This window comes from Cygnus olor, chromosome 5, assembly GCF_009769625.2.
Source record: "Cygnus olor isolate bCygOlo1 chromosome 5, bCygOlo1.pri.v2, whole genome shotgun sequence".
Classification (NCBI taxonomy): Eukaryota; Metazoa; Chordata; class Aves; order Anseriformes; family Anatidae; genus Cygnus; species Cygnus olor.
Window position 1 is genome coordinate 56,557,817 of NC_049173.1, and position 24,927 is coordinate 56,582,743.

The following is a 24,927-nucleotide window of genomic DNA, read 5'->3' on the forward strand; positions in this document are numbered from 1 at the left end:
AGAGGCCACCCATGCAGCCCCCTGCTTCTCAAACCTTGCCACATAAACCCAATACATGTGTAGAGCCAGGAAAGCAGATACATTTGACTGCACTTTTTTCCTGGTAGTATCATTTGTGCTTGCTGTGCATTTGTGCATTGCAACCAGAAGATTTAATTTATTTGTATTGGCCAATGGTAAGCTCTGAGTATTTAAACTGTAGATTTTCTGCTGCTGACCTTTGAGTCTTAGGGGAAAAAGAAGTGAAGATCTGCAACCTGAGAGTTAGTTAGTCTCTCCTCCCTCATCTGCCCAAAATGGGCCTAATGAGATCAAGGAAATTGTAACACCTAGGAATGGAATTCATATCCTGTACCTGTTCATTGGATGTTTTTTGTGTATTTTGAGTGTTGACGTATTTGTAACCAATACTTCCTTGCTATAGTGATGTCTGTCTGTCATGTTGAAACAGGATGGACCTTCACTAAGGTGCCTAATGGGGTAGCATTTATTATTATAAAATATATTTTTAAACTCACTTTTAATTTAATTTAATAAAATCATATTCAATGTGAAGAGCACATTATTTTTAGCAGAAATGTAAGTAAAATGATTTAGGAAAGAACCAGTCAAATCTGGAACTGCCAAGGCGGTTATAAGTAGCTATTGAAAGCTGCTTCTGCATAGTCCCCCTACCTGTTAAGTATGCCTCTTTGGTATACTCTACAGAATCTGATTTTCTAAAATTTATTTTATTTTTTTAAGATTCATGCTACTCCTTTAAGCCTAATTTTGTGAATGCACAAGAATTGGCTCACTCAATTGGCTCATTTGATTATAGTTAATTGCATCCTTTCTGTGTTAGGGGGTGACTATTTTTCTTTAGTTGCACAAGGAAAAATAAAATTTCTTGAGCTTCCTGCCATCGCAACAAGCAAAAGCACCTCTAGCTTGATACTCAAAATATGCAGAGTTGAACAAAAAGCTTTATTATTGCGTTCCACCAAAATGTTTGCTTAGGTAGAAAATAAATTGTAAATCTTTTTGTCTTGATGCATATTCCCAGTGACTGTTGCCAACTCTTGTTTTTGTCATTTGGGGAAAAAAAGCAAGTCATTTGCATTTGAAAGAAGCAAGTGTGTATGTGCAGTTTGTAGTATTTGCACTGCATTGCTTCCTGCTACTTAAATTCTCTGCACAGATCATACACTGTGTGAGAAACAATCAGTTCAGTAGCACTTAGTGTGCTAAAGATTTCACGGTTACTGTACTATAGAATAATACTCAATTTTTATGGTGGTTTAAGCTCAATGAATTATGTAGAAATTACTCAGTAATTTGAAGTTAATTATTTATAATCATTAAGTGTCCCACATTTTTCTCCTTTGCAAATGTTTGATTTCCCTTTAGTCGTTCTGACCTTTTTAATCATTAGAAATGGACCTGCAAGCATTAGGAGAAAGGAAATTAAAATTTAACTTTGCCCTAACCTTTGGTTTTGTTTTCTGTCATTGTTACTGATGCTTTTTATATTTTAACTTTTTAAGTTTGATTTTTATATAACTTTGTATAGCTGAAGTGATATTTGGTTTCATTTAATTAAGGTTGACTTTGAAATAGTGTTCTACATTTTCCATATTTGAAGTCTTATTTCCAAAGGTGAGCAGGGGAGTCAGACACAATACTCAATTCTGTAGTGTGAAGTACTGTTTGTCTTTGCAAGTTTATATGCAGGACTATATATTTATGGAGGGAACTCAAGATCCATGAGTGTTAAATGTAAATGCTTAGCTTACATTGCCCTTTCTATTTATTTAATTTTTAGTCATAAATCTCAGGAAATGGGCTTTGTGTTGTTACAAATACTGGCTACAAACACTGATTTCAAACAAGTGATTTCAACAATCCGCTAATCCAATCTGCATCTATATAACTATTGTGTGTTCAAGCCTTGGCAGAGATGATTTGTCCATCTCATAGTCCCAACAGAAGTTTATGAAGGATTTGGACAGTTAGATTCAACTGAATCTGTTGAGCTTTGTGTCAGGCTTTCTCAGGTACATAAGTGTTTTCTAATTCTCTAACCTGATAAAGCCATGGTATCAGCGTTACCTCTGAGATGGATCCCTGGATGCCTTTGCTGCAGCTTGGATGATGGCTCAGTCAGCGCTTCCTCTTCACTTGGCCCTAACCAGGCTGCTGATTGTTCTGTGCCTTGTTTTCCCCTTTCTTTACTTCCAAATACATTATTTTTCTGGTTAATCAATTATGCCAAAGAACAGTCAACAGGGTCACTTCTTCTTAAGCAGAGTAAAATGAGCTATTATCAGTTAAATAGAATAATTATATTAAATGTTAAATACAACAGACATACATAACATACATATAAATATAATTATAAAAGAGAATAGGACCACGTACCTGCCTGGCTTGGCAGATCTAAAGTCTACATCACAATTATACTGTCATTTTTAGAATTCCAAAATGTGATAGCCAACTTACTTAAGTTAAACAATATTTGTGACCAAAGAAAACTTAGTCTAAATTTTATTGTCAATTTTTAGGATTTATAATGGTGGACAGTATATAAAGGTGAATATTCCCTTTGTTTTGGGGAATATAATAGCATTTTTGATAATGTGGAACACAAAATGGAAAGAGAATGGCATTTTATTTAAACCAGGAGACAGGGTACACAGATGGCATAATAAACAGTGCTTTCATTCAAGCAGTACCTTTTTCTGTTCAGTTGAGAAAGTTATGAGGATAATCAGGTATGAGTTTTACTGTGTTGTTGGACTCCACAGGTAAGTAATTGTTGAACTAGTTTTGTAATAGCTGTCATAAATAAGCCTATAAAATATACTATATACAACAAAGGTTAATTTATAGCAACAAACCAGAGTGATAGTGCAAAACATAGAGCTGTAACCTGAATGGCACAATTCAAGAGGGACAGAACAAATGTGACTTCTCACCTGGTCTGAAAAGGTTTATACTTGGTCAATTACAAAAGACCAGTGCTTTCTATACCAGTAACAACAGGACCTCAGAATATCTAGCACTATGACTGCAGACGATGTCTATGCCAATATATATCAGATGAAAAAGGGCACTGTAGCAGGTGTGCTCCTGCAGCAACAAAGATACCTACTAAAAATAAACTGTTTATCATTGCTTCTATGTAATGTAGAGCAAGAAGCAAAGGTTGTAACAGTGGAGTTTTTCATATGCCTGTCTTTATATAACACTTATCTTCTCTTCATCTATACTGATTGACTGTGTGCATTTAGCTGTCAGAAAGAAACAAACATTTCTTCCAGAAAAATGATAGTAAGCATAATCAGTTTTGAAGATGACTAACGGTGGCTTTCCTTTTGTCTAACCAGCCAACTGTAAAAAGGATTTCCACCTTATCAGACTCAAGAGGAGATTATAAGATAATCAGGCAGACACTAGCTTGAGCAGTCACAGAAAGCACAGGCAGGGTATGTTTTGGTGGTAGCCTATAGTTCATTGTGGTGGAACAAAACCATCTGAACTACACCTCATTGGAAAAACTTTGTAACAAGCTACCGATAAAACCAGAATTCACAGTAACAATGGGCATGACAGGATTTCATCCAGCCAAGATCTCAAACTAGGAGAGTAAACATATATTTATTCCCTTGAAGTTATGAACAGTTCTTAGTTAAAGTGCAATTAGCAGTTTCCACAGTGACCCTTCTAAAAAGATGAAACTTACCTGTCTACTTTATCCACTGAAATGACCAAATGTAAATGACTGAGAGTAGACTGATGTAAATTTTTTTATTCTTATTTCTATTGTATGTGGCTCCATCCATCTGTTCCTTCCCACACCAGCTACTGTTGGCTTTGACAGAATCTCCATTTACCATTAAGTATTGAGCTCAAATTTTTAGCAGAAAAAATGTGCTGCAGCTGTTAATAGGCTGTGAAGCATGCTATTAGGAAGGGACTGGTAAAAATGGTGAAATTACTTTGGCCCATACTAGAGCCAGCATGAGAATTAGATCAGGGATATTCTAGATTGTGCTTTCTATGATTTTGAGGCAGCTGGCTCTCAAACCAAATTATATTTCCATTTTTCACCTCTGACCCTGAAATAACCACAGCATCTAGACAAGCACCAGCTAAGCAGAAAGGAGTTTTTAAAAACTTTAGAAAGCTTTTACATTTCTGCCTTCCTTTTTTGCTTGATCTACTGCAGTTTTAATGCAGTTGATTCATTCTCACCACCACCACCACCCAATTTTCCCTTTTTGAGAAATATATTATTTTAATTCGTTGCTTGTGAAGCCTTGCAAACTTTGCACATTCATTTTTACTGGCCCTAAACTCTGTATAAATAATGAGTCCTGATCCTGCTAGATTGCTTTGTAGGCTAACGCAATATTTTATTTATTCCCACGAATAATTATTCCCAGAGACTGTGGTTTTCAACTATTTGATCAAACTCTCTTCTGTTCACATCTCAAAAATCTGTGCTTGGATTTTTTTTTTATTTATTTTTTTTGTATAGAACATAGGGCTAAAATGATGGTTCATATTCATGTGTCTATTCCCAAACATTTTCCTCAGCCATGGTCTCAGTTTAGGCTATTTGAAAGTCATCTTAATCCTACTTTGATCTCTAGACCATACATGGAGATAGTGTTTCTCTTTAAAAAAGTATATATGTACCTTAACAAAGTAAAGGATTTCTCTTGATGCCAGCTTTGATTATAGTATTTTTCTCATCACTGTATTATTTTCATTGTTTCTCTGAAATGGGGATGAAAAACAGCTAAAAGGCCTTCTCAGCCTCCTTTACGTGAACCAAGGGTCCAGAATACTTTACGAAATAAACTGGTTTTGGATTTCTGCATAAATTGTTAGCAGATCAACCAAGAACTACTTATACTGAAAAGGAGGATGTGATAAGAATGAAAACACAGACAAAGGCACCCTCTTGTTTTTCCATGCTTGAGGAAATATTGGCTGTTATTATTTCAAAACATAGTCAGTCATGCTTGCCAGAAATTGGAGTCTATCGGTCTATGAATTTAGATCCCGAACGTGTGGGAATTTGAAACTACACAGCTTTACTGTGGATATGTTACTTGGGTTTTGATAAATAATTATGGGTTCCAGGACATGCAGATGTTGAGCAGGAAGTTCATTAAAAGATTGCTTTTATGAAAACCTGTCTGGGTTCAGAAATACTGAAATATATTTTGTAGATAAAATCATACCACTGTTAAACAAATACTATGCGTAGCCAACTGTAGCTTTAAGAAGCATTCATAAGAACTACACATTGTATGACCTAGAGCCAGATCTCTGAGATATTTCTGAGAAGTATATGAGTATGAAAGTTATTAAATTTACTGGGGAGATATGTTGCTTAGATTACCTTCCTGTGACTGACAGACCAATATTTTATTTGATATCATCAGAATGGGTAAATTACATTTTTACGTCTTTTCTTTTTCAGGACAAATATTAATCTGAAATCTGCTCACTGTCAAGTTTGTTCTCTTGTCCAAAGATATGAACATTCAGTTTCAACTAAAATAAAATTAAAAAAAAAATAATAAAATATAACAGGTGTTGAGATATAAAGCAGAATTGAATTAATAAATAATCAGAAATTAATCCTACACAGGTTTTTGTGGCTACTCTGAAGAATAGGCATCCTAAATGTTTGCATATTTTGTAAAAAAGGAAAAAAATCTTATAGATGGATTAAAATTCCTACATTTTTCCTCTAATAGCTAATAATAAAGTAGCAAACTAACTAATAAAGTAGCAAAAATTCAGGAATTAGAGCATCCCTTTGAAAAGATTGTTATTTGGATGTTGGATCTGTAGTCAGCAAGAATGGAACCAAGACTTAGATGTTCTGCAATCTAGATGAGAAGGCAACACAACAGCCCTTATTTCCTCATCCTAAGGGAGGTGTGAGCTGCTGAGCTTCTGAATACTGACTAGACCAAGACCTACCCAGAATCATGGTGTTAGTCGTATGAGATTTTAACACTCTGGATTGAAGGGCTAGGAGCAAAGAGAGAGACCAGATGAACAAGCATTTATGTATTTCAAGTATTTGCCTGTGTGCTTAGAGCTTCTTGTGTGTGACCTGCTTGCAACTTGGATTTTATACAATGATGGTAAACATAAACGTGAATAAGACTCATTGTCTGGCACTCACTTAGAACTGAATTGGTGTAATTCAGTTGGCTACTGTTGTGGTTTAACCCGATCGGCAGCTAAACACCACACAGCTGTTCACTCACCCTCCCCCCTCCCTCTCCGGGATGGGGGAGAGAAATGGGAAAGTGAAGTCTGTGAGTTGAGATAAAGACAGTTTATTAAGACAGGAAAATAATAATAATAATAATGATAATGATAATAGTACTACTAATAATAATGTGTACGAAACAAGTGATGCACAATGCAATTCCTCACCACCCACTGACCAATGCCCAGCCTATTCCCGAGCAGCCGGGCCCCCACCCCAGCTAGCCACCCCTATATATTGTTCAGCATGACGTCAGATGACCCCTTTGGCCAGTTTGGGTCAGCTGTCCTGGGTCTGCCCCCTCCCAGCTCCTGCTGCATCCCTAGCCTGCTCACTAGCAGGACAGAGCGAGAAGCTGAAAAGTCCTTGGCTTGGTGTAAGCACTGCTCTGCAACAATTAAAACATCAGCATGTTATCAGCGCTCTTCTCATCCTAATCCAAAACATAGCACCCTACCAGCTACTAGGAAGAAAATTAACTCTGTCCTAACTGAAACCAGGACAGCTAATTTCAGTTAAGCTACCACAGTTCACAGCAGCTGACTATTTTAATACATATTCAAGAAAATGTTGTAGTCTCTTGCACCATTTTTGTGCTTACTGTTTTTCTTGACTCTTACTAGCTTATTTCCATGTTCATGTCACTCTAAAATCTGCACCTAATATGCACACAGCTGACATGCTTGCCCTTTTGCTTTTCATGTAAGCTTTTTCTCTCCTTCTGGGAGCAGTAAACAACACTGGACAGTTCTATGTTTATTGTGTCTCTGTCTTGGGAGAGGAGGAAGTATTCACATGTGTTCCTTCTGTGTGTGAATGCATGGATGTTTTTAATGTATTATAGGGATAAATAATGTGCATTTGTCACTTATTTTGCTTTATGTTTCATGGTATTTTGATGAGAGAGCAGGCCCCTTTAGGCTTTTGAAGCTTTGGATATTAGGGGAACACTACAAAAACGTTCTCTGTTATTATAGCTGCATTTGCCAACTCCCAGCATTAAAATCGCAGGCTGAGTCATAAATTTTATACAGCTGCATGAAATTTTCAGTGTTTAGTAATTCAAGTAATTCATAGGAGTGATGAACTGGTGCGTGATGTTCTTAAATCACCATAGAAACTAATTACTCCCCCACCTTATTTTTATTTTGTATTATGCATAGCTTTGTTATCACATACCTTGCTGGTGCATACGTGATGTGGTTAGCCAGCACTGCTATCTGGTGTCTGGGGGTGGGGGATGTGAGCTCATGGCTGACACGACACATACTATGATTCTATACTGATGCATTCCTGGAAGGACAATACCTGGCAGAGTTTCTTCTGCTTTTCCTGGTGTTAGTAGATGAAGTTAGATTTCTCTTCGTCGTTTTATTTTGGGATGTGCAATGTTTTAGTCCTGACAAGATGAGGTTTTTAAAGCACTCATGGTAGTTCTCCAGATGTATAATCCCTCTTAATTTTTCTACCCCATTAACATGTAGTATTTTCCCATCTTAGCTCTGATCTGGGAAGGAATCCGGAGGAAGTGCACCTAGGCATTAATTCTGATGCAATTCTATACAGCAGTTACCAAGCCCAGCAAAACATTTTGCATCATGATAATCTCAAGCAGGACTAAAATGTAAACATTCCTTATGTACATTCATAGTCCTCTGAATATCTCAGTCTCGTTGAAGTTGAGGTGAAAGAAGCAAGGAAGAGCTATCTTTGCTGTTGTGCAGATTTTGGGGTCTAATTCTAGCATGAAGAAAGATCCCATGAAGGGTTAATTGAATCAATATAAAAATAATTGTTATTATGCCTATATTCTATATGTTAATATAGTTAATATGCCTATATTCTATCCAGGAAAATAATAAACATCATAAATCTAGGAAATGTGAAATCTCTGTTTCTCATAAAGCATGTTTCCAGTCCTAAAAATACTTACTAATATATATAGGTGGCACTTCCTTAAGCTGCAGGAAACACAGCCAAACATAATCTGTGAATATCATTTACCAAACAATAGAGTTGAATACAATTTTGAGTGATAATTTATTGACAATTGATAGTGATTTTTCTGCAAAGATTACGGTAAGGAAAAGCAGACTTAAAGATTCTATCTGCAAACCCACTCTCCTCTGCTTAAACAAAGAGCAATCTCTAAGCTGGAAGGTTAGAGCATAGCACCTTTTTAATTCCTGTGTTGTTAAACAAAGTAAGCATTTTGTGCTAAACATTTTAAACTGAGATGCTCTTCATGGGCAGATGTAAAAAGCTGCATTTCCTTTCAAGTTTATCCAGGAGATATCTGAAATACTTTGCTAATAATGCTTTCGAGGTCAGGCCTCAAAAGCAACGTCTTTTCATTGCAAGCTGATTTAGAAGGAACAATTCTTGTTCTGCGTTGCAGGTGCCAGCAGTGGTCAGGAGGTGACATACATGTTCTGAGCTCTTTGATGAGGTTTGGTGGAAGTTCTGGTATCAAGCTGTCTGAAACTTTTGTTGCAGAGATGAGATGGAGCTAAATGTGAAGTTCATCAAAAATAATAGAATATTTTTGACATTGAAATACAGTAAGTGTCCCCAGTACTTTCTGAGGCAAAATAAGTTTTGCAATTTGCACATAAGTGCAGCTATTAAGAGAACATTTTCGATAATAGATGACATTTGAAATGTGTGCGAAAGCAGGATGCCAGGAGATAACCATAAAGGATATCAGTCTGGTTACAGTGGAAGAGATGTCTTTTGAACACTGCCTTACTTTACAGTGTATATAAAAGACATTGCAAAAACACTAATAATACATTTTTTTCTGAAAAAGGGAATCATGTTTTTCTTTTGTAAGGCACAGTTGTCTGTGAAATTTTGAAGGCGTGTCTTTTCAAATGTCTTTTTTAATGCAATTCAGAAATTCATTGGTCTGAGTGACTTCACGGTTACACAATACAACCTCTATCATTTAATCACATATTGTCTGAGGTAACTGGTCAACAAATTCCCTTTGACCTTAGTTAAACATCAATACTGAATCAAGCCATCAATATGAAAAAATGCAAGAGTTTATCTACAAAGAGAAATATGTTTTGTGGTAACAATTTCCAAGAACATTGGGTTGTCATTCACCATGAGTCAGATCAGCTCCTTCTAAAAATGGCTGTTGTCCTAAGAAAACGTTTATTTTAAAATATAAGTTGTTAGCATTTTAGGACGTGACCCCAAATCCTGCTGAAACCCTACCTTGACTTGGAGATATTCACTCAAATCCATATTTATGGCAGCACTAGTGAAAAGGTGATATTCCTGTCAGAAGTAACAAATGACCAGGCAGGTGTTTGTTTCAAGTGTTCTTAGAGGAATGATGTCGAAGTCCTAAAGTTGACTGAATAGGTTTTCTTATGAGTACTAAGAAATGTCTTTTAACATTTTCTCTTTCTTGCTACTGTCATGATTTTTTTAAACTTTCTAAGGTCAGAATTACGTTGAAATATTTATTGTTGTTTTCTGAAAATATTTAGTTTATACTTGTATGTTGTTTGCTCCCAGAAACCAACAAAGTTGAAGATGTAGACAGATCCCTTTTTTATTCTTTTCATAAAAACCTTTAGTAGCCCAGTATGAAGTATCTGTACCCTATGTTGCTGTATTGAGCTAAATAAAGGGAAAATACTTTTCAATAGTCAGAAAAGGTAGTTCAATTTAAGTTACAATATACTTATTTCCTCCTCCTTTGCTAAGAGGAGGGATCTTCGGATAAAAAAGTGTAATTTCACATGATGATTCATTCAGGAATAATATTAATGGCTTACAAAGTGTCAGTCACATCCTCTGAATTAGTTCCTGCTCCTGACTTCTTTGCATTTCACTGAATGAATTTTAGGAAATAATTAGAGATTAATGGAGATTTGACTAGAGTTCTGTGCCAGTGGAGTAAGAATACCCCTACGAATACTTGTCTATACAAACTCTTCTGTGCCTATGTTTGCATTAAGTGAACTGTTCACTGATGTACTCCACACTGCCTATAGCCAGCAGTCACCCTGCTAATGCAACCTGGCCATTTCAAGGCTGAGAGATCTCATGCCTTGCCAGCCTGAAGCACAGGTAGTGCTTTTGTTGCTTCCTGCATTTGGTGAGGCTGGTGGTGTGGTTACACCTCTGATGCATTGAAGATATATGGGTGTGGTTTATGTTTTACTATAACTAACTATGACAAATTGCTACCATGAGTTTCACAGCAAGGTATAAGGGAATGTGAATTCTGCTCTATCTCATCTGTAAAAGGTGGAGCCACCATTGCTTTGCCTCCTGAAATGAACTATGCCCCTACAGAAAGTATCACCTGTCAACCTTGTAGTACTAGTGATAGTGTCCACATAGAATGTCTGAATTCAAAATAGTATTTTAGAAAATCCTGTAAAATCCCAACATGAGAATTATTATACTTGTAGAAATCACTGTAAGTGGGGATAGACCATATCAGGACAGAGGCAAGAAGGTATTGTCTGTTATCTATTATGTAGGCACTTATCCCCAAGTATGTTGAGTGAGCACAGCATGGTGGAAGTAGTGTTTATTGTGTGGATCAATCCAGTAGAACTGCCATAGGGATATCTGTTTCCTGGTTGAAAGATGTTGTAGTAGGTTTTCCAAAACAGATGTATGCTTTAGATGTTTTTAGATTCCACTTGCAGAACTGCTACGTTTAAAAATTAAATACATTGGCTAAAAAGCTCTGTAACAACAAATACTCAGTGCACTGCTACTGAGAGAATTCCCGAGAGAGCCTATTAATATTAAAGCAAACCTGAGTGATACGACTCCGTAGAGAGCAGCATAAACGTATTCCTTAGTCATTTTCTGCACTTCTCCTTTCAGAGCTATGTCATTTATGTTTTAAGACAGATGTTGACAATTCTGGGATGCAAATGTAAAAGGATTTAAAATGTGCTTAATGCAGCATTTCATCCCCTGCTGCTGGTATAGCAGGAAAAGGGAAGTTGTAGAGCTGAGTGTAACCAGTATGACCCTTCACATTTCTAATGACAAAAGACCTTGTTTCTTTCAAAGACAGAAATGTATTTAGTTTCTTTGTGCATTTGGTCGCGTTCAGAATTTTCTTTTCATTTTCTTTCTTCTGACCTTAGTAGAGTTGTCAACTTTTATTTGTATTTTTCTTTTTTTAGCCTAACCTCTAGCTTGTGGCAGGAGTAGCTTCTTTCACCGTTTTGTTCTCAAATGCCAAACACGAAAAGAAGAAGCTTCAGGGTACCATCTACCTAACTAGGCGCTCTGCTTTACTCAGTCCACACACTGTCCCTGGGGCACTCAGCTACTTCTACTAACGGGAAAGATCAAAGAATTGTCAGGTTTCTTCTCTAGATAATCCTGCATGGCATAGGCAATTATGTCTAATTTCAGTTAGAAATTCTGTTGTAGGGGATTCTATATTTAATATGCTGCTATATTTTTAATTAGAACATCTGAAATAGAAAGAATTAGAAATGGCATTTGCTTTCCCATAACAAAGTTCACTTGAATGGCTGGAAAGGTGTAATTGGAAAATTACCTCAGTCCATATTTTTCTGTATCATTTTCTCATCACGAGCTGTCTTTACTCAGAGATAACAAAAATAAATGGCCCCAATCCCTTGAAATACAAAACCAGAAATCACCTTGAAGAAAAATACTTGACCCAGTACACTGATTCATTGCTGGAACAGAAAAATTCATTCTCCGAGTGATTAGAGATTGAGACCTTTTTTTTTTTTTCATTTAACTATTTAAAATATGATCATAAAAGACTGCATGTACCAATGTTTGATATTTCATCATAACCTTATAAATAATAGCAGTCATTCAGGAACCTGATTTTCTCTAAAAACAGGTGTGAGTTGTGGTTTTTTTCTTGTTTCTTTTTTTTTCTGTAAAAGTGCATATTTGCAATCTGTCTGAATATTAATATTTAGGTGTGTGTTTTAGTGAATCTAAAAAGTCATAAAATTTCACTTCTTTTAGGTGAAAAGAAAAGCTTTGGAATACAGAAGGGTGAAACAAGTTTTTAGGTACCATAAACTTCCTTTTACAGATGAGATCTGTTACCAGACTTATTTATTTGTTTATTTTCTGTACGTGAAGGTGAGAGCGGAGAAAGATTGAGATGCTTACAGGTCACATTGAAGACTAAACCCTACTTGACAAACAGCAGGAATAAGCACAGCTCCCTAATGAGTGTGCTCCATTGGTGAATCATTGCATTCCAGGCTAGCATCATTCTCTGAGTGATTTTAATTTTAAGGATTGAACAGGAAATAAGTCTCACCTTAGATGATAGCTGTAGAGAGCAAAATCTGTTGTCACTTGTAGACATGCGCTTTAAAATACAGGCTAAAAAAAAAGATGAAAAAACAAATCCCATATCTTTAAATGTAGAACAAAAAGTAGTTTACATATATTCCTAAAATTAGTATCGTTGATCAGAATTTTTATAGATTTCCAGCTATTTGTTTACCTGAAGACGAGTTAGTCCCAGAGACTGCTGGATAACTGTTCTTTGCAGCTGAGTAATTGGGTCATGAATTTCACTTGAATTAGATTTTAGCTTTGTGAACTTCAGAGCATGAGCATATGTAGTAATTTGTTAATGACTGAGACCTAAAGTGACTTAATTCCTTAGATAACATTGTGCATTTTTAGCATAAAAGACTGTTATGGAAAATCAACATCTTAACTCATTCTTTAATAATGTTAGTTTTAAAACACAAGATCAGTTCTCTAATCATGGTTTGAAGGTTAATGATTTGTCAGTGAATAGGAAGAGAGGACATCTTAAATAAAACTGCCTTAAACACTTCATCTTGGGCAGGGAGAAGAGTCTTGTGCTAGTCCGATACTCCTGTGCTTAACTATGTTCTGAATCAAGCCTGATGCTACGTATCAGTGAATAACTGGGGTTTGGTCTGCAACTAGTTATCTAGGCAATTCAGTAGTGCAAATACTAGTAGTAGTAATAATGATGGCAACTGAATCTTCCTATGAGATCATTAAGTGATCATTTCCACTTCAAGTGATAAATGATATGCTCTTTAGAGACACAAAAACCACTTACAAGATTAATCTTTGTAGGAATAAGCTTTTATGGAGAAGCCAGAACTTGGATTTTGTGTGAAAACATTAGAATGTCAAATATATTAAAAGATTCTGAGAAAACAGCACGTATATGGGAAGGCCATCAGGGTTGAGTTACTTTATAAATGTGTAACAATATTGTTATGCAATAGATGAAATGCATTTCTTAGCCTACAGCAAAGCTTCGAACTTGACTCTAAGCTCTCATTTCCCATTGAGTGGTGGGCAGGCTCACATGTACACACTGCACTGTTGCATAGTTGTGATGGAATCAAATCTCAACAAGTGCTACAATTATTTTCTGACTGTTGAAGGGTTTTTTTACATAATCAGGTGAAAATGTGACTGAAAAATTACTGTATATAATGGATCCAATCCAAGATGTTGCCATCTGTTAGCTTATTAATATAAATGCATACCCATATATTTACCTTCACTCATGTAGGTTTAGTGAAAGAGGTATTAAAAAGGACAAAATTCCAGATTATTCTAAATGTATAATTTTAAAAATTCTTCTATATCTGTATCATTCTATATATAAATTTTTCTATATCTCCTTCAGTATCTGTTCCTTATTCTGATTCATTTAACATTGTGCTATCATTGTTACAATAAGTGTTTTATGATGCTGCAAAACTGTGATTGTAGCCATGGCTGAGATGTCTTCAGAGGATAATGCTACCTCACTAATGCAAAACAAACATAAATACATTGATGGAGATACTTGGAGGTGATTCACAAAAACAGTAGAAACTACCCACAACAAAACTGACATGAGGAAGGACTTGAGTAGCAGCAGTGCATATAGAAGCTGTTGCTTAAATTTATCAGTGTTCTCGTCTGGTCAATGTTAGATAGCTGATCAAGTACAGATAGGAGGTAGTGAGATTGCATTTTGGTTTTACACAGTGGGATTATATAGGACACAACTGCAGGAAATGGAGTGTCTCAGGTGTGAGGAATTGCTTATTGCTCATCCTTGGAGGGGATATTTTTGTGTAAGTTAGGCTGTCGCTACATGTAATTGTCATATGAGTACAAAGATGAATGGAAGCAAACAAAATGGTATTTTTCTCAGGAAGAAGCTTCATGTGTCCGGGTATGTTTGCTGACTCTGTGCTTCCTTTTCTCTGTGTGCTTCCCTGGAGTGCAATTTATTGCAGATTAGTGTTTGAAAGAAGCTGTGGACACAGCACTTTTCAAATATGCGAGGAAAGTCTTTGCTCATTTCACCAGAAGACTTGGTGTTGGTGTCTGTGATTCTCCTGTATGCCTGGGGATTTGTGGAAATAGTGCACTTCTATGTAGCCGTACTTGCATCTTGTGCTTCCCAACGCAAAACTCTTGCTAAAAGCTCATATAGGCAATTTTCATGCGTTGTATATCAAGTCCTTCAGTTGAGCAGGGCTACCTGAAATTCTGGAGGAAAAAAAAATAGCAGCCTTTAGCGTTGGAAAGGGTAGATACACACAGCGAAAGAAAAGTATACAGTATGTTTGGGGAAGCTTGCTCTTATGTGCCTTTATTTTGAGCATAACCCCATTATTTTACACAGCAAAATATATAAAAGTAAATAAACAAATAAATTGGAAGATTAAAGCCAAGATACACCTAAGCTTATAAGGAGCAGCATGACTTGTATGTGGGGATTACCTCGTCTGTCTGTCAGCTTTTGGATGCACTTGCTTTATACAGACTGCATGGACAGACGTGTCCGAGGACATTTGTGGGCACTGAGAGGCTGTAGCCTGGCCATGGTCAAAGTGGGCTTTTCCAGGAATTCAAAGCTAGATGGACAGTGGTGGTTTCTTCTGAGTTTAGATCAAGACAGCTCCGGAAAACATGCTGTTCATATCTGCCTGGTCTTAAAATGCACTGACAGGGAAGAGCTCTTTGGCTGTTTGGCACACTGGCCACTGAGAAACTGAGGGAGAGACCCAAATATCCTCGAGAATATTAAGGCAAACATCTCCTGGGGGGGGGGGGGGGGGGGGGGGGGGGGGAGGGGAAAAAGTCACCATATCTTCACTGCCCATAAAGAAAATGTAGAGTTGCAGTTTGCAAGGTCTTACCTGAAAACCCTCACACAGTAGAGTGCAGGAAACTCAATCTGTCTTAGAAAGATGAATGGCTGAGTCAACCCTGATGGGATCAAAGCTCTTACACTGTTTCATGCTATATAAAACATATTTTCATCATCCTGAGATATAAAGGTAATGTCCAAAGCAGAATGGGTACTGGTATATTGTGGCACCAAATAAATCCAAGTATTTGATTTGGGGCCATTGGTGTCTTCTGTATTACTTCCTAAGGGCTCAGTGAGCAGCTTTTGTTTAACAGGAAATGTAAAAGAGTTTTCATTTTGGCAATTGGCCCTGACATTCTCGCTGAGTAAAGTCCAAGGATTTTTGTTGTTTTGGTGTATTTTTGTTTGCTTTTTGTTGGATTTATTGTTGCTGTTATTGTTGGTTTTTTTTGTAGCATGTCCATAAGACAGAAATGTTGCAATGATGAGTGGGAGCACAGTATGGTTTGACTTGTGCTATTCAATAAGGGGAGGCAGATCCAAATTTATCTTGTATACAGCATAAAACTGCTGTCAGACCTCAGATAAAATGTTTGAAGTGAAGTTGATTGCTGGGAATAATTTTCTGAGAGTGTGATTTTCTTTGAACGTAGTCTGTGTCCTCATGCTTTGAAAAGCTAGCAGGTGAAGTAAACTGGCCTTGTACTGATGATGTCTATGTTGTATAGTTTTGTTCATCCACAGTTGAGATGAACAGGTTTGTTCATCCTTGCTATTTCAAAGAGGTAATATAGATGTTAGCAATTGTGAAACATCAGCATCAGAATATTAAACCACTCATCTATGTGGCTAGAGGTCAACATAACCTGATTTCAAGAACAGACTCTAAAAATGTATGTATTTTCCATAGGTGGTGTAATTTTACCCTTCTGTAAATTGAGTACAGTTTATATCAGATAAATGTTAATCTCCATAACCTCATACACAATATGGTAATAAACCCCTTGAAACAGGACCCAGAGGTAGTTTGTCACAATTAACAATACATCTCAACTTTTGCTTCATGGATTGTTTTTTGTATATATTGAAAGAGGAGAGGATATTATGAAAAATACAATATATATCTATATAATGATTTTAATAATATAAGTTGGCAGAAAAGAAAAGAACTAAAACTGCAGCTGTTCACATGCTTCTGTTGAGCTTTTAAGTGCTTGGTTTGTGCTTTTCTTTTTACGTCTCAAGTCTTATAATAGAAAGATGGGAATTAAAAATAAGAAAAAAAATGTACTGAAAAACCCTAACATGCTTTTGACCTGTTATAGATTGATATTGTAGGGTGGAGGTGATGAGGAGAGGGAAGGAGACCTGAATGTTATTGACATACAAGGTGGTAAAATTCTCTAACAACATGGAAAGAAATAGCCATTGACGTGATAGTTTCTTCATTTCCTAAGGCTTCTTGGACATGGAATATCTTGCTGATTTTCTTCTCTCTCTCTCTCTTCTTTGGAGAGGTGTTGTGTTAGTAGGGGTTACTTTGGTCTACTGCAGACACTTTATTCAGGAGAATAAATGACAGAAATGAAGGAGTTATTTTCAGAAGTTTGGAATAAAGAGACATCAGTTAGTGATGGGACTTGGTAGATCAGGTTGGTGGTTGGACTTGGTGATGTTGAATGTCTTTTACAACCTAGATGGTTCTGTGACTTTGATTCTATACGCCCCTCTAGCCAGAGCACAAGATTATTTTTTCCTGAAGCTTCCAAAGGCATGCTAGCAAAAAAGCTGTCACTACAGCTTCTTATATCTGCCTTCACATCAGTCTCCTTGTGGGGAGGTGTTGAGGCAACCTAAAATAGAGATTTACTTTCAGTATTCATATAAAGAAGTCAGTTCTCATTAAGCTTGGTCTCATGTTTTGAAAATAAGATCAGAACCCAAACAAAATATGTGAATGTTATGTCACTATTGGAGGAAATGAAAAAACATGCACTGAGACTGGAAAAATTACCCTAGAATAAGGCAGAAAGCTTAGGTTCAATATGGAAGTTCTGCAAAGAAAATGTTAACAAATCTGATAAACTGTTCGATAGCTTTCATGTTTCTGAAGGATGCTGGTACACAGTTCTCACATGTGGTTCTGCTTGTTTTTGAGTGCACATACATTCAGCTGTGTGGGAAGGGATAATGGGAGTCCTGTGCATGTGGCAACCACTGGCAGCAGGTTTCTGCACCTGAATTTAGGAATGCACTGAAACTATTGGTGCAAAATTAGTAAATGAAAGATTAAATACTACAGTAACTTGGTTTAATGATGATGTGCAAATGCTTCAGCTAACAGTTTGTGCTATACACTTTTCAAGATGTTCAAATACATTAAGCTACCTATTTAGTTTGAGTATAATGGTATTCTTTCTGTAAATCTGAAAGCCTATGTCTAATTAAAATCATTCCTGTATATCATTTTAAGAGAAGATATTAAGGACACGTTTACAGACAATTAATTCTTGAAATATATTGGTTTTTAGACTGGAAACATCTAAGACCTTTTCCATTAAAGTACTTCAAAACAAATAAGATATTTGAAACAAACTGTAAGATTAAAAACTTTGTTGTTGTTGTACTTTGAAGGATATGTAGTTGAAAAATAAGAGCCATCATCTTGAATCATTATCTGAGACTTAAGAGTGAGAAGTTCTGTCCTGAATTGCTAAGCATTTGTAACCCAATAATCTGATTAATTGATCTAATTTTCAATAAACCCATTCTAGCAAATTTACAGAAAATGTACCTGAGAAGATGCTTCGTTTCCTATTAATTAAGTCAGAATCCTGATCAAATCAGGCTCTGTTATACTACACATGTTTTTAGTGGTATACTTCACATTCTGCTGTAGAAAATAATAATATCCAGAATGTAATCCTGTATTTAACAGTGACATGTAATTTGCTAAGTACCAAAAAATCACTCCAACTTGAAGCAGGAGGTTGTCAGTTGCCTCTGACAAGCACCTACTTATTATGCTCTTGATAACTATAACCTTTAAATGCTTGCTCTCATTTCTAAAAATATTAACAAGTGCAGATTAAATCACAAGTGTTTTGCCTCCATGCTGGTAACCCCAATTTCTGTTCTCTTGCTTTAGGCTAGATTATGAGACAGGATTGGTAAATCCTCTTAGGCCTAGGTAAAACTCCAAAATGATGTCCATCCAACTTAAAATATTTTCATAAAGTTTTGGTTTTGACTACATTTTCCTAACCATATTCTTCTGTTAGACTACTTTAGCATGACACATAAAAATTGTGGCAGTCATCTACTACAACATATGTCCTTTTGGGGTGGTAGGCATTCGGTTCTTCACGTCTTGAGTTACTGCAAGGCCTCCACAAAACAGTGCATGTGGAAGTTAATTTTGAACTGTTATTGTATTGATAGAAGTATTTCTTACAGTAGCTCTCACTTGGCAAAAGGAAGAAAAATGAGTAAAAATGTAAAGATGACAACTCACTCTCACTTTGGTTCTTAAGTAACAGAATCTGCTACCTTAAACCGACCATTGTCAGACTGTAGGGAATCTGGAGGGTAATGAACCTAGTTAGTCAAGACAAAATGATGATTTAACTTCCTGGGTTAATTAAGTGCAATTTCCTAACGAGACAGTGCCTTTGGCACATCTGGTTGGCCATCAACCTGAGAGGTGATGCTGATCTTTTATGAAAAAACAGTCACATCTAATGTGGTCACAGTACAACAAAGCTCTTTAGACATACCCCTGGTGAGTAATAGATTTGCTGGGCATGCTTCATCTCTTTGTTGGGATTTTTTTGTTTGTTTGTTTTGTTTACCTTTGATCCCCTTGTAACTGCTACCTAACTCCCTTTTTGCAGTCTTGTTCTGTTTCTGCAGTGGTTAGCGCAATAAAGCGCTCATCTGTGACTGGAGCCACCACATCATTTTCAAAGAATAAAACATAATCAACCATGAGACTTGAGAACAACATGTGTTCTCTTTCCTTTCACATCCAGCCCTTTGTAAATCACATTTTGTGCAAGGCAGAATCTTTGTTGTCTCATTCAAAGTAATATCCCAGTTGCTTTTTTTTTTTTTTTGCATTAGAGAATGGTGTCAGCTTGAAATGATTTATTGTTTCTGCAGCAATATGTGTAAGTGCAGAGTAGACAGCAACAGTGAAATGTGTCAAACAAGATGTCATATCTTCTCATTATTTTGGAATTGTGCAAAGGATGTTTCAATCGTTAGCTTCTTTACCTTGGATTTAAATAGAAACTTATTTCAAGAAAAACTCCAAGCTACTAATTCTGGAAACAAAATGTCCAGTGTTTCAGTGGAATACTAAACTAAATTTCAATTGATATCCTGAATTAAATTATCATTTTTTTTCTAATGCCAGCATATTCTTGTGCAAAATATTCGTGAAAGATACTGCTGTACAATAATAAATATACATTTCTGAAATGTGGTGGGCTGGATTTCTTTATGTATGTTTACAGTTTGTTAGCACAGGAGAAGTTATGTTTTGTGTGTTTCTCTCTTTTTTTTTTTTTTTGTATGTTAGCACTTGAAGATCTACCTATCAAATATTTAAGTTTCTGAACTGTTTTTATAGGTGTTCACACTGCAGAGAAATCTTACACTTGACTGTCAATTATAGGATAATGTGAGTGAAGAATGCAGAAGAAATTACCGAACTATTAAAAATTTATTTTTATCAAATTATATATATTTTTTCCCCTGAAAATGAGGAAATATTTACAACTTGTACATGAGAAAGAATACCGAGTGGTTAAAATGGTATCAGCTAGCTAGCCTTTTAAACATTTTGATTACTTACTGTTTTAAATTATGAAATTTAATGAAAAGTTAAAATGCATTTGATCATCAGGGCTAAATGTTAAGATCCTTGGACCTATTACTCAGTTGTTATAATGATTTACTGAAAACGATATTGAGCTATGCCCTTGACATCAGGTTAGGATTAGAGGTTTTTTTTTCTTGTTTTTAACTCATATATACAGTCTAAATTGCTTGCTATTGCTTGAGAGTATTGGAAGGTTTCTTGTGCATTCCTCTTTCTATGAAAGCATGTTTTAGAGCCAAGTTGTAGACTTGCAGAATTTTGTCCGAGAGAATATTGTGCCATGATGCAGCTATTTTATCTTCTTATTTGTGTCTTTTTTGATGCGTTGAAGGTGTTAGTGATGTATAAAACAAAACTGGTATGATGAAATATTTAAAAGATCCCTTAAAATTTCAGTAACTCTCAGTAATAAAACTTTTTTTTTTTTCCCCCCTCAGAACAAAAGCCTCAAAAACAAGCTTCTGTCAGGAAACAAGCTTTGTGGTATTCATGCAGAAGAGGTAAGTAAGGTTCATTTCTATTCTAAACTGAGTATACCCCAAAGAAGCTTGCATCTAAGTCTCTTGTGCTGAGGTTCCAGCAGAGATTATATATTACGCATGCATGATGACTGTTTATCTCAACTTTCTGTGACTTCACTAGAGGCAACTGAAATATATTAGAAAGCTGCAAACTCAAGTTTTAGACAAGTACAGTAAAGTTTGTGTGTAGTTCTTAAAAGTATATTTAGCTCTTTAAGGATTATATTATACATCTATAATACGTATAAAACTAATTTTCTTTCCATGATCTCCATGCCTAGAATAACACAGGAATTATGGGTTTTTTGTTGCTTTTTTTTTTTCAGTTCCTTTTTAAAGTAACAGAGAGACAGCAAAGATCTATTACTATCAATCCTTCTGATGTTTCATGATTTCAAATATAAAGTGTCACGGTATAAAATATTCTCTCTATAGAAGTGTTAAGACAGCTGATGATAAAAAAAAAGCCTATTTTTTTTTTCAAATATCTAAATGTACAAGTAACTGTATTCATTGGAGCAGTCCCTTTAGCTATTTGCCTTTTCATGAGTGTTTATTAGTATACATTAACGTGGTTTACTCATTTGTATGAGTTATGTCATGGGGTTTTCTCTGCACATATAACTTCTGTAAAAGTAATTTCACCTTCCTAGAATTGAGCAGAAGCGTAACATTTATCTTCTTGACTAAAATTTTATATATTAAGGTTGAAATACCACATTTTCTATATCAAAGACTCTACTTTTAAACTTAGGCAACGATACTTACAAGGTCCAAGTAGTGATTTCAAGTTATATTAGGTATTTAGTCTAACTGATGATCTGCAACCACAGTTTCTGAGAAATCCTCAACAGTAGGAAATGATGATTTTTTTTGTTTCCAGCTTGTCATAATCTGGTATCTTCCTATGTCATCATTGTTGTTTTCAAACATGCCAGAGTATTTGAGTACAAATATATAGTCTTCCCTTGTTTACTGCTAAAAAAAAAATTGGCAGTGTACAACACAGCATTCTGCTTTCCCCTCTTGTTCACGTTTTTTTTTCCTAGCTGTATAACATAAACGTTATACAGCTAGGGACAAAATGTCTTTAATGTTGGGTAATTGACTTGAAGACTTCTTCTCTGATTATTTAATATTTGCTACACAAATGTCTTTAAATCTGAGGGTGAAGTCTAAAATGAAATTAAGCTTATTGTAGTATGACAAGCTTTGTTGTCAAAGAATTTCAGGAAACCAAACCAAAGCTAACCACCACTCAAGGCAGCAGATTGTGAATGTGTTTTAAACCTTAATTTCAGGCTTGATGAATCATCCTGGCAAATGTGTGGTTTTTAAGTGGGTTAGTGCCATTCGAACAAACCAAGATGATAAGATTTCAGGAGCATCCTTCTTAGCTGTTGTTGTTTTGCCAGTTAGGTGGTGTAGGCCACAGAAATGCCATATATTTTCTGTTCTTTAATTAGGTACTATACTTACCAAGCATAATAACTATGAACAATTAGTATTCTTTTAATAATTAGACCAAACACCCTTTATGGATAGAACTAACAGGAAGCTCGCACTTTATTCTGCTCTCCCAGGCTGCATACAGTCTCAGTGTGCCCCGGAGATGGTTTTGAAGGTGATGGCTCCAGATATTCTTTCATGGAAAGTACTAAACATCTCCTGTCTGAAATGTATAAACCAAACAGCTATTCATAATAGTGCATATACGTGCTTTAGCTCAGTACCATTTTTCTTTTCCCTTGACTCATTTTACTGGTTTAGACATGTTATCCTGGAAAAGCAACTGGCTTTCATATTGGTTACTTTTCTGCATTTTAAAGCTGATCTTGTTTCTGTTGTTGTCAGATCTTGCCACATTTTTTTCAGGTCTTAAAAGTAAATATTTGAAAGGAAAAACACTGATTTTTATTGTCCTTCCTTTCAGTCAAAAAAGATTCAAGCCCAGCTGAAAGAGCTTCGATATGGGAAAAAAGATTTGATTTTTAAGGTGAGTTTTCTTCAACACAACTTTACTAAGGTATTAGCGTTGCTGTAATGTTGAAGTAATCTGGGAGTATAATATCTGCCTTGATTACTGTAGTTCTAAGGAATCATTCATTTCCTTCTCACCATACTGAAAAGAGCTCAAAACACCAAAGGCAGACATCATAACATAATGTAATTTCAGAAATGCTGCCTATTTCAGCTGATTTTTTTGCAAACCACTCTAGCAGGGACAGTGATTTTTATTAAATTGTTTTCTGGGGTAAAGAGAAGATTCAAAGCCTAAAAAATTCTGGTATCTTTGTTTTTAAATAGACAAAAGAAGTGGAAAACATTAAGTTTGTTTACATGTTCAGATAAAACAATGCTCTAGTTCCTTTCTGGTTACGAAAATCTATTGCCCTATTTTATAGATTGGGTAGGGAGAAGTTTAGTCCCTGTTAAAGAGGGACAAGAGGATATATTCTAATCTTCCATAAGTTATTCTCTACTGTCACAGGGAAATACTGTCTGGGGAATAGTTCCTTGTTTGGGATATAGTTCCTTATATAGTAGGAATAGTGTCCTACGTTTGGCCACATGAATTATGCTTTAAACTACTTAACCTATGTTGAATAGACATAGTTTTTGATTATGAAGGAATACTAGAGCCTCCAGCTCAGAAGTAGGTTAAAAATTAGGTAGGGCAAATTCTGATCTGAATGCACTTACTTGCAAAATAGGGAAAATGTTTATTTGCCTTTTGGGGGAAATTATGAATTAATATAATTAAAAGCACTTTAAGAACCTTAGATGTTAACAAATTGTGAAAAGGATGCTGAAGTCCTGTGTACTGAGAAGTACATATGCAAATACCTGAAATATCTCTTCACTGTTAAGTTGATCGTGAACAGAACTGCTGGTTTGTTAATTTGATATATCCTTTATGTAGTCTTTGTCAGTCTTCTTCCCAAGTAAAGTAAAATTGCTTTATGAAGAAAAGGGAATTCCAAACTTCTGCTATCCTCCTAGATGGTCGTGTGAGATGTAGGAAACAGTAGGTTCAATGTGCTGATCTGTATGTATTTCGGGTCTGAAGACACTGAATAGTGTAGAAGCTGTTTGGTACAGGGTGGAAAGCTTTTTAAGTACCTGTCTGATCTGATTCAGCTACTAGATTTGGACAAGACTAGATATTTTCTCATTTCATTTCTGCTTGCTTTGATACCAACAACTGGACAGATTCCAGGCTATCATTGCTGTTGAGGCTGTTTTGTGAAGCTCTGATTCTTTTTGATAAAAGATCAAAATGGTGCATGAGTAGTCTTCTGCCAGCCTATGCTGGCATAACCATAAGCATAACCAGTGTGTGTGATATCTCCTGGATGCTAGTTACTGTCATATTATAGGACTTCCCACTGCGTTCCAACACCATTCAACCTTATATTTTCTGTCTGCCTTACTGAGGGCTTCAGGGAATTGTATTTCCTGTATAGATCTGATCGTTGCAAGCTTCTCATAGCTGTTCGCTGGAAGGATGTACACTTAAGTCTGTAAGATTTCGATTTCTACAGGGCATGAGGGAGCACTGCAGTCCGTGCCCATTAAACTATTGCTTTCTCTGGTGGAATTAATAATGAAGAACCCTAAGAGGGTTTTTTTGGTTGTGATTTTTTGGTTTTGTTTTTCATAATCAACATTGAGAAACAGGTTCTGAATGAGCTTTAAATCGCTAACTGTTTTATAACTTTTTAAACTTTAAACCGGTAACTCTTATTGTCAATGAAGCTACTCATTAGAGGTTTGGGGAATAAGTGACCAGAACTTAACAAGTGGTAGTAAATTAAACATGAGTTCTTAATTTTTAGCATGTATTTACTCTCATGCTTTCAAAGTGTTTTATAATCTTTGTTATGTTGCATGGATGTATGTATATCTATATCTTCCTACCTATCTATCTGTATAATAACGTGTCGCGTGACAGATAAGCAGGGGGAGTCACTAAAGTTAAGTGATGTTCTCAAGGCTATGTAGTTGTCATCTCTATTGACATTAGAACTTGAGTTCCTTTCTCTGGCAGTGTTCAGTCCCGTAAAATATGCAGTGCAATAACCTTAAAGATCTGACA

At 35.9% G+C, this 24,927-nt stretch overlaps 1 protein-coding gene across 3 annotated transcripts in view; it reads left to right on the top strand.

Annotated features, from left to right (window-relative positions):
• Positions 1 to 24,927, top strand: part of LUZP2 (leucine zipper protein 2) — a 261,711-nt gene that overhangs the window by 176,010 nt on the left and 60,774 nt on the right. For all 3 annotated transcript variants that reach the window (XM_040559468.1, XM_040559471.1, XM_040559470.1), the window contains exons 9-10: positions 20,745 to 20,807; positions 22,762 to 22,824. In XM_040559468.1, the coding sequence (XP_040415402.1) occupies positions 20,745 to 20,807; positions 22,762 to 22,824 (126 nt within the window). The remainder of the gene's footprint in view (positions 1 to 20,744; positions 20,808 to 22,761; positions 22,825 to 24,927) is intronic.